At 27.0% G+C, this 10,051-nt stretch overlaps 1 protein-coding gene across 1 annotated transcript; it reads left to right on the plus strand.

The window, feature by feature from the left end:
- Positions 1-7,102: 7,102 nt before the first annotated feature.
- On the plus strand, positions 7,103-9,383 carry MRS44_009652 (uncharacterized protein; the record flags this gene model as incomplete). The annotated part of the gene is made up of 2 exons (XM_065621396.1): positions 7,103-8,691; positions 8,777-9,383. 2 exons carry the CDS (start codon positions 7,103-7,105, stop codon positions 9,381-9,383), a joined length of 2,196 nt encoding a protein of 731 aa, XP_065477468.1.
- Positions 9,384-10,051: the final 668 nt, after the last annotated feature.

The raw sequence follows: 10,051 nt of genomic DNA on the forward strand, positions 1-10,051 counted from the left end.
CTCGCTTATTAAGTATATTAGCCTAAAAGATAATTATAGCTATAAAGTATATATAGATAATAAATATAAGTATAATTACTATAGCTATATTATAGTAATATTAAAAAACTAAATACTTTATTTAATATAAGGTAATAAGTAAATAAATATAAGAATATATTACTATAAAAGGCCCTTTACTTTATAAATAAAATATATAAGTAATAATACTTAGAACTAAAAGTATAAATTAAGAGAAAATACTTAAATACTTTAATAAATAATAGAGCTAAGTAGAATTACTTTAACTTAATAATAATAAATAGGCTTAAGCTATTATAAAGGTATAAATAGATACCTTATTTAATTATTAATTTAGAAGGAACCCCTTTTAATTATAATAATAAACTTATCTAATATAAGATTAATTACCTTAAGGTTTTTATTAAAAGAAAGAACTAAGGGATATTATTTAATATTATATTAAATAAGTAATATAATCTTATATTTAGGTACTTATAGTTATAATAATATAACTTATAATTTAAGTAGATAATTAGCTAAGTATTTTCTTTTAATAATAAGATACCCTTTATAATAAATAATAACTTAAGATATAATATAAAATGTTAAACTTTTATTAAATAAATTAAAGAAGCTAAGTAAAGGTAAATATAAAATACCTCTTTACTTATAGGAATAAGATATAAATATTATAATATATAGAAATAATATATTACAACCTAATAAAGGATATATTACGTGCTAAAAAAAGCCCTATAAGGTTCTACTAACTAAGGCGTAATTACTTATATACTAAGAGTAATTATAATAATTACTTTTTTAATTATTATAATTACTTATATAATTACCATAATTAGTATAATAAGAATAGTAATTAGATATTATAGCCTTAATATATAATATATATACTTATATACTTTCTTATATATTAGCTACCTTAGCTATTAATATAACTTAGTTATATTTAATACCTTTAAGTATATTATTAAATATAACTTATACCTTATTTAAGATAATACTAATATCCCCTTTATTAATATAAATTAATATAGTTAGTTTATCCCCTTAGGACCTATATAATTATTATATAATAATAATAAAGAATAATCGCGCGAGTTATATAATAATTTTATAAACTTAAAAAGACTAAGAAATATAAATAGTAATTTATAAACTTTATTAGTTATATATAAGGATATTAATAATAAAGTAATAAACTATAGACATATAAAGGGAAGCTTTTTATTTTTAATAAAGTATTTTAAAGTATTTTTAATTATTATTATTACTAAGTTATATAATATAGAAATATAAATAAAATAACCCGCGCTCTATAGTAATATTATAATAACTATTAGCTTAAGTATAGGGTATAAGGAAGAATATTTTATTATAAGAAATATTAAAAAAAGGCTAATTAAGTAGTAAAAAATAAGACCTATTTCTTAGAAAAGGAATATAAGGAATAATTAGTTACTTTCTTTTATAATAATAAATATAAGAGCCTAAAAGAGATAATAATATATATTAATAAATTTTTTAATAATAATTTTATAAAAAAATACTATAAATAGACTAAGGACTATATTATTTATTAATATATTTAGAAATAGTAAAAGAGCTTATTTAAACTCTATAAATAAAGTAAGGTTATAAGAATATTATACAAAGTTAATAAAGTAACTTATATAATAAAATAAGGTAATTTATTCTTATAGCGAATTAAGGAATATAATAAATAACTTTTAAATAATAAGAAGCCTAATAAATAATAAGTCTTAGATAAATTATCTTATAAACTTATATGCGAAATCTATAGTTATTAGTTATATAGATATTAAGGAATTAATAAAACCCTAGAATAAATTAAAAAAGAATATACATATTTCTTAATATAAAGAAAATTATTTTAAGTATTTTTAATTAATATAACCTCTATATAAAAACTAAGGTATAATACTATAAACCTTATAAGAAATTATAATTACGCTTAGTCTTATAATAGCTATAAGACTTAATTATTATAAATTTTATTATTAAATTACCCCTATTAAAAGAACTAACTATTAAAAGCTTCTATAATAGTATTTTTATTATTATAAATAGACTTATAAAATTTTCTTATTTTATCCCTTATATAGAATTAATAACAGTGAGTTAGGGCTCGGGCAAGCCTGTGAGTCACGTGCTTGATCACGTGACCATTTAATCAAAAGAGGCATCTTCCGCCGCAGCTCTTAGCTAGTTATCCTTTTCATCTTTACCTTCTAATTTACCTCTTTTTCAACTGCTTATTAAGCAGCCCTCGCAGCCTTGATTGGCTGTGGATGGTCTGTGTGTTGTGTTGTTGTTCCTCTATAGGTAAAATAGCTAAAGAATTTACTTATGTTTTTTACTTTTATATTACTAAAATATATAATATATTACTTAAGATTATTATAAATTAAGGATTATTATTTACTTTAAAATTATAATAAAGCCTTATAAGATACTTAAGAATTAATTATAAACTTTGTATAATATATTATAAGGAGATATATAATTTAATTAAATATATACATTAAATATTAAAATAATACCTATAATATTATATAGATTATAAATAAATTAACTAACTTAAGAAGCTATTAGTAACTTAGCTAGCTTATAATATAGTAATTAATAAAAGTATAAAAATTATATTAGCTTATATTAATTTTAGATTTATTTTAAATATTTATTAATAATCCTAGGATATTATTATTAACTTAAAAGTAATCCTTATTAATAATTAATTAATAAACTTATATAAAGAAATATAAATAAAACTTAAATTTATTAAAAATAATATAATAAATTATATTAATAAGAAAAGAATTAAGGGATTAATTTCTTTAGAGAGAGATATAATTTATCTTATAGTAAAAAATATTAAAATTAAGTAATAAAATAAAAAACGTAATTATAAATATAATAAATCTTATAAGATTTAATAAAAAATCTCTAAATATAATTATAAATTAGACTTATTACCTAAGGTTAAGCTTTATTTAATTTTGTATATCTTATTACTTAAATTAATATAAGATATTATCTAAGTAAAAATACATAATAAACCTAATATAGAAGTTAATAAATTAAAAGAATATATTATAAAAATTATCCTAAATATAAATAAAATTAATAATATATTTTATTAAATAAGAAAATTACCTAGACTTAGAAAATATATAAGAATTATTAAAATACCTTATAGGTATATAATACCTTTTAAAAAGCTTTTATAAATAATACTAAGATTAAGTAAAAGTAAAGTATTAAGGAAATTATTACTTAAACTAAGGAATACTTAGTTAATATTATTAGGAATATAATTTACTTAAAGATTATATATTATTATATCTTTATAGATATCTAATATAAATACTAAGTTATCTTTTTATTTAATCTATTAGAGACCCTAATAAGTTACCTTAAAATACTTTATTTTTATATTATTTTAAACCTTATAAATATATAATAAATAATTAGCTACTATAGTGAGATAAGAGTAAAGCTTTATTATCTTTTTATAAAGCTTTAAAAAGATATTACTTATTTTTATTTATATTTAATTTCTTTTTATATTTTATTAAAGATATTATTATGATAAATTAAGCTAATAAAAGAAATATTAAAATAAAAATATATAAAATATAATTATCTAAGTATTATTATAAAAATTCTTATTATAAATATATTTAATATATATATATAATAAGTATCTTAAATAAATAAGTATTTTAAAAATCTTAATCTTTATAATAAAGATTTTAATAAAAATACTATAAATTATTTAATTAAATTAAATTACTTATTATATTTTTCTCTAGATCTCTTAATTATTATATAATAAGTCCTTATATTATATTTAGGCTTATTATAAATATTATAATATTAAATATTTAATTATATTAATTTTTTTTAATTAATATTTATTAATAATTTTATTATTATTTAAGTATTTATATTTATATAATTAATTATTTACTTTCTTTTATTTATTATTATTATTTTTCTTTTTTATAATTTAATATTTTTTATTCTTTAATATTAACTTAATATTTTATTTACTTCTTAAAAGTCTTTAATCTTAGCCCTTAATAATATAATCCTATATATATTTCCCTTTATTATTTTTATAAGAGATTTTATAGCTTTTATAATTAATTATAAGGAATTATTATAATATCTTTTAATTTATTTTTTAAGGTATTTAGATTAAGTTTTAACCTTAAGTATAATCTTTAAGGTCCTTAAGACCTAAGGGGTAAAAGGTTTAATTCCCTCCTTAGTAAGTATTAAAATCTATAGCTATATATTAAGCTTTAAGATTATAGCTTTTAGATTAAGAGAAATAAAATTAACTTTTTAAAAGCCCTTATAATATTTCTTTTTATTATAATAGCCTTATATATTATATAAAAAGCTAAAAAAAACTTAGTCTTAGAATATAAAATATAAAGTATTTAATTAGATATTTTATTTTTTAATTATAAGCTTTTTTAAATAACTTAAAGTATTTAAGAATAAGTAATTAAAAGAAATAAAAGAAATAAACTAATATATAAAATTAAATATATTTTTTTCTTTATAATATTTCTTAAAATTAATAAATTAATAATTTTTATAGTTATTAAAGATTAAAAAATAATAAAAATTAATTAATTAATTTATTTTATATTAATTAAAGTATTTAAATTCCTTAAAATTAATTTTATTATTAATTTAATTATTTTAAGTTATTATAATAATTTAATTATTTAAGAGGTTATTTTCTTAGTATTAATTAATAAGGTAATATTAGCTTATATTAATAATAATTAATTAAATTACTTAGCTTTTTATATTAATTACTTAAATAATTATAATTTATTCTTAGTTTCTAAGTTATATTAATTTTAGCTTTAAATACCTTTTTAAGCTTATAATAATTATTTTATTTATAATTATATTTATAAAAAAGCTAATTTTATTAAAGTTATATATATTATTTAATTAAATATTATATTTTATAATTATATTTATTATAAGCTAAAATTAATTATAAATAATTATTAAATCTTTATATTTAGCTCTCTAATAATTATATTTCTAAAAGAAATATATCTTAAGGTCTAAGTATTATTTAATAAAATTTAATAGCTAATATATATTAATTAATAATATATTATAATTAATAAGTAATTACTTATTTTTTTTTTATATTATAAAGCTAAGAGAGAAATCCTCGTGAATCTAGGTTAAAAATATAATAAATAAGGATTTATTTCTTTTAATTAAATAGCTAATATAATTTCTAGATTATATTATATTAAGATTAAATGCCTTTTTGCTAGTAGCTAAGGGTCTTCTAAGAGACTATATATATATTTATAGCGCGCTAAAGACTTAACCTTAGGTTATTTTAAAGGGCTTAAAAAATAAGAAGTATTCTTATTTAATAATTATTTTATAATATATTAGGTAATTAAGAATTAATTAATTAAATAATAATAATAAAGGTTAAGAGATTTTTAAGATACTTACTTATTTAAGATACTTATTATATATATATATTATTGTAATAAGATAAGTCTATAGATATTAGATATTACTTACTTAAATAAAAATAATAAATATAAGGTATATTAATCTCTTTATTATTAACTTTTATAAAAAGGGTAAATATATATAACTTATAAGTTTTATAAGAAATCTATTTAGATATATAATTAGTTATTATAAGGTATAAATAATAAAAGAATTAAGTTAAGATATATTAGGTAAAGGAATAAAGTATTAAGGTATATAAGTCTTAAGGATAAGACTTAATAAAGGGGAGGTATTATATTATAACCCCCGTAGTCATATCATATAATCTTTATAAAACCCTAAGCTTAATATACCTATTAAGCGCTAGACTAATATTATATTAAAATAATATTAGTCTTAGACTAATATAAGCTAGGGATAATATTATTTTAATTTATAATTAGTCTTAATAGAACTTATTAATATATAAAATATACTTATTAATACTTTCTTTTATATAAGTTATCTTACCTATTAATATAACTTAGTTATATTTAATACCTTTAAGTCTATTATTAGATATAAGCTTATACCTTATTTAAGATAATACTAGTATCCCCTTTGCTAATATAAACTAATATAACCGGTTTATCCCCCTTAGGACCTATACGATCGTTATAAAATGAAGCAAGAATCATAATCATCGTGAACTTATTCACGGTGAGAGTGATCGACCATAACTAGCATTAGGCAGCGGGCTGCTGCCTATGATATCAGCAGATTAAACATAGGTATAAGAGACCGACCTTCGTCGCTCCCTTAGATAGAAGGAAGCAGCTTCAATTGACAATCTCTTCTGATCACACCCCTTTGGTCCCAATCTTTTGAGACTCCCAATGTGGTTGCTATTGACCTCTGCTGGCTACCTAGTTGGGTAATTGGCTCCTCTTATCTGGCCAATGAGGAAGCCCTATTGCCGAGGTTATCACCGGTCAATTATTGATCCGGGCCACTTCTTCCGTGGTCCGGTCCCTCGTCCTTCTGGCGCCGAAGGCTAGACCCTTGAGCCTGTTTTGCTTTTGACAGTGGCGATTGTGCGTTGGGTGGAGCCTTCCCACACTCCAGGTTGATAATACACCCGCGCTAAGGCTTGAGCCAATAAAATGTGCAGGATTCGGCTATTACTCAGCCGACATTAAGGGACTAGGCTCACGTGTCCACTTCCCCGCGTTTTTCAGGATCTGGATCTGTTATTTTGTGCTTCTCACCTGCTGACACGTTTTTTCCCGTCAAGATTTTGCCGGGGGGACATCACATCGGCCAAGGCTTGCTCGACGACACGCTTATCGCTTCAAATACTTTGAGGATTATAATGGCATGTGTGACTTGTCGAGCGCGTAAAATCAAGTGCGATCGGACGCTGCCGACCTGTCTGAACTGCCGACTCCGATCTAGCCGTTGCACATATGACGGTGAACGTCGCAAGCGTCGCTGGACAAATCCCGGAACAGGTGGGGCTCGGCCTCTTCTCTTGAGCAATTCGCCTCAATTGACACACTACCGAGATATGCGATCCATCGACTCCAATGTTCAGGGCCTGTCTCCACTACCAGAGCACGTTAATGTCCTCGACAGTCAAGTCCATCGGGAATGCGACAACGGTGTTTCAGAGGCGGGTGATTCAACCGTTGGCACGTCGGGTAGCGTGCCTGATCCTAATGAAGCAAATGGAAGCCAGCTCAATCAGCTGCCATCTCAAGTTGATCATCGACCAAGCCTTGAAACAGACGACAATGACGCCAAGAGCGACGAGCTCCTCCTGGACAAGATACTCGACGAAACAGCCCACCGCTCTCTTCCGTTTACACACCCGTCTGTGTGGATGAGAACTGCTGATGGGGACGAGTATACGGGTCCTTCATCCGGTATTGCGACGATTTCTGACCTTGGACTGAAATGGATTCGACAGCATGTATCAGATTCCCAAGTCTTATGCGACAGCATCCTCGACATACGAAATTCAGTCTTGGGTCATCTACGGCAACCCAAATGTGTTCCGCCAGGGCCCTACTCGACACCAGGAACACCCACCATACTGAAACCCATCGTGCGGTCTGAAGTTGCCCAGTATGTGGACGCCTATTTCTCGACGGTCCAGACCATTTTCCCGATTTTAGATCGGGAGCAGTTCGAGTACCAAGCTGCGAAACACGGGATAGATGCGCCAGGGACAATGTACTCCTGGAACGCACTTTTGAATGCTGTCCTCGCTTCCGGGTGCCGCGGCGCGCTCTCTGACGAAACCGCCGAAGCATTTCAGGTATCTGGTAGCGAAGCCTGGGGTTATTTCCAAAATGCCATGTACTACGCGTCAAAGCTGGTCAACATCTCCGCAGATCTTCTGGGAGTGCAGGCATTAGCTGTTATGACAGTATTCGCCCAAGGCATGTCGAGTCCTCAACGTCTAGAGTTCACCATGGTCTCAGCGGCTACACGGCTGGCTCAAAGCTTAGCCCTTCATCATTGCCCGCCCCGTGAATGGGAACTTTCGGAAAAGGAACAGCAGGAGAGAAACAGACTTTTCTGGGTTATTTACTGCCTCGACAAGACAATTGCTCTTCGTTGCGGCCGTCCTCCTGTATTACGCGACAACGAAATCAGTTGCGCCTTTCCCCACGGAGAAGGGGCAGTCCTCGGTGCGGAACATGGCTCAGAGCTGGCGGGGCACGCGCACAAAGTCGATCTTCTTCTGTCTGCCGTTAAGATTGCTCGGATATGCGGCATGATTACGGAGAAGCTCTATTCAGCTTCAGGGCTGCACTTGCCGGCGTCTAAGCTCCAACAGACCGCTACGACAATCCTGAGAAATCTAGAGTCTTGGCGGAGAAGTCTTCCAGCTAGTGTGCAGCCAGGCAAACCATATGGCAAGATCCGTGGCCTTTCGCATTCCTCGCGAATGCAACTTCTTGTCATGCATTCGACATACTACTATGTGCTTTGCGCTATCTATCGGCGCTTTACTCCGATGTTTACTCGAGACGGCAAGGACTCACGACACTTGGTATCCCAGTCGACTGAGATAACACATGTTGAAGCCGCAAGGTCAATAATCTTACTCACAAAGTTTTTCGATATAGAGAGCTTTACTCCAGGGTGGTAAGTCAAGCTGGATCTCAACAAAATTCCACCTATTCAAGCATAACCGAGATGAATCAAGTACGGCTAATTCAGATTTATACAGGCTGGTGTTCTACTATCCCTTCACGGCACTTACTACCCTTTTCTTGCATGTAGTCGGAAACCCATCTGAGGAGTCTGCTCGGGATGACATTGCTCTGATGGAAATTGTTGTAGGCTTTTTTGGCCGCTTAGAGTACGTCACCTCAGGAGAAGCAGCTTTCACCAAAACGACGGAATTTGTTCGCCAAGCGCGGAGCGTTGTCACAAACGCCTCTATGAACCGTGAGTTCCAACAGCGTTCCGACTTGGACCTCGAACACAATCGCATCATGGACCTACCTGCAGAATGCGTTGTTCAGAGGGTCGATGAGCCAATGATGGATGCCTCTGTCATGTTGCCTCGGACCGGGCATGGATCTCTACCAAGAATTGATATAGAGGATCCGGCTCCGACCTTGATTACCCCTTACCCAGGTTCAGGTGAGGCACATGGTATAGGGCCTATGGATACGGGCGATGAACTACGAGAACCACACCAGCATGACCCTACGGCGTCATTCTTTACAAATCTTCCTGGCGCTGCCAGTCTGCATTCGGAGGAAATGCTTAATGAACGTTGGCTAGAGGACTGGATTACCCCAGTTGAGAAGGCTCCTACGGTACTGTAATATAAGAGGGATGGTTATTACTTTATCTAGCATAACATATGTGATAAGCGAGTATCCCAAATAAGCAAGTATCCTAAAAATCCCTTAATCTCTCTTCTTTTTAATTAATTAATTAATTCTTAACTACTAATAATATATTAATTAACTAATAAGGTAAATATCTTTCTTACTCTTTATGCCCTTTAAAATAACCTAAAATTATATATTTAATACGCCGCATGAATATATAATATATATTATAAGAAGCTAAGTTACCGCCTTAGAGGCATATAATCTTAATATAATATTATCCCTAAATTATATAAGTTATTTAATCTAAAGGAATAAATTATTATTTAATTTATTCTTAACTTAGATTCGCGAGGGTTTCTTTTATAATTATATAATATTAAAGAAATAGTAAATTAATTATTTATGAATTATAATATATTACTTATTAATAAGCGATAAGCTATTAACTTTATTAAGTAATATTTAGACCTTAAGATATATTTCTTTTATAAGTATAATTATAAGAGGGCTAAATATAAAGACTTAATTATTATTTATAATTAATATATACTTATAATAAATATAATTATAAAATATAATATTACCCTTACTAATATTTATAACTTTAATAAGATTAATTATATAATAAATATAATTATAAATAAACTAATTACTAT

This window comes from Fusarium solani, assembly GCF_023522795.1.
Source record: "Fusarium solani strain SB1 chromosome Unknown bctg00000005, whole genome shotgun sequence".
Taxonomy (NCBI): Eukaryota; Fungi; Ascomycota; class Sordariomycetes; order Hypocreales; family Nectriaceae; genus Fusarium; species Fusarium solani.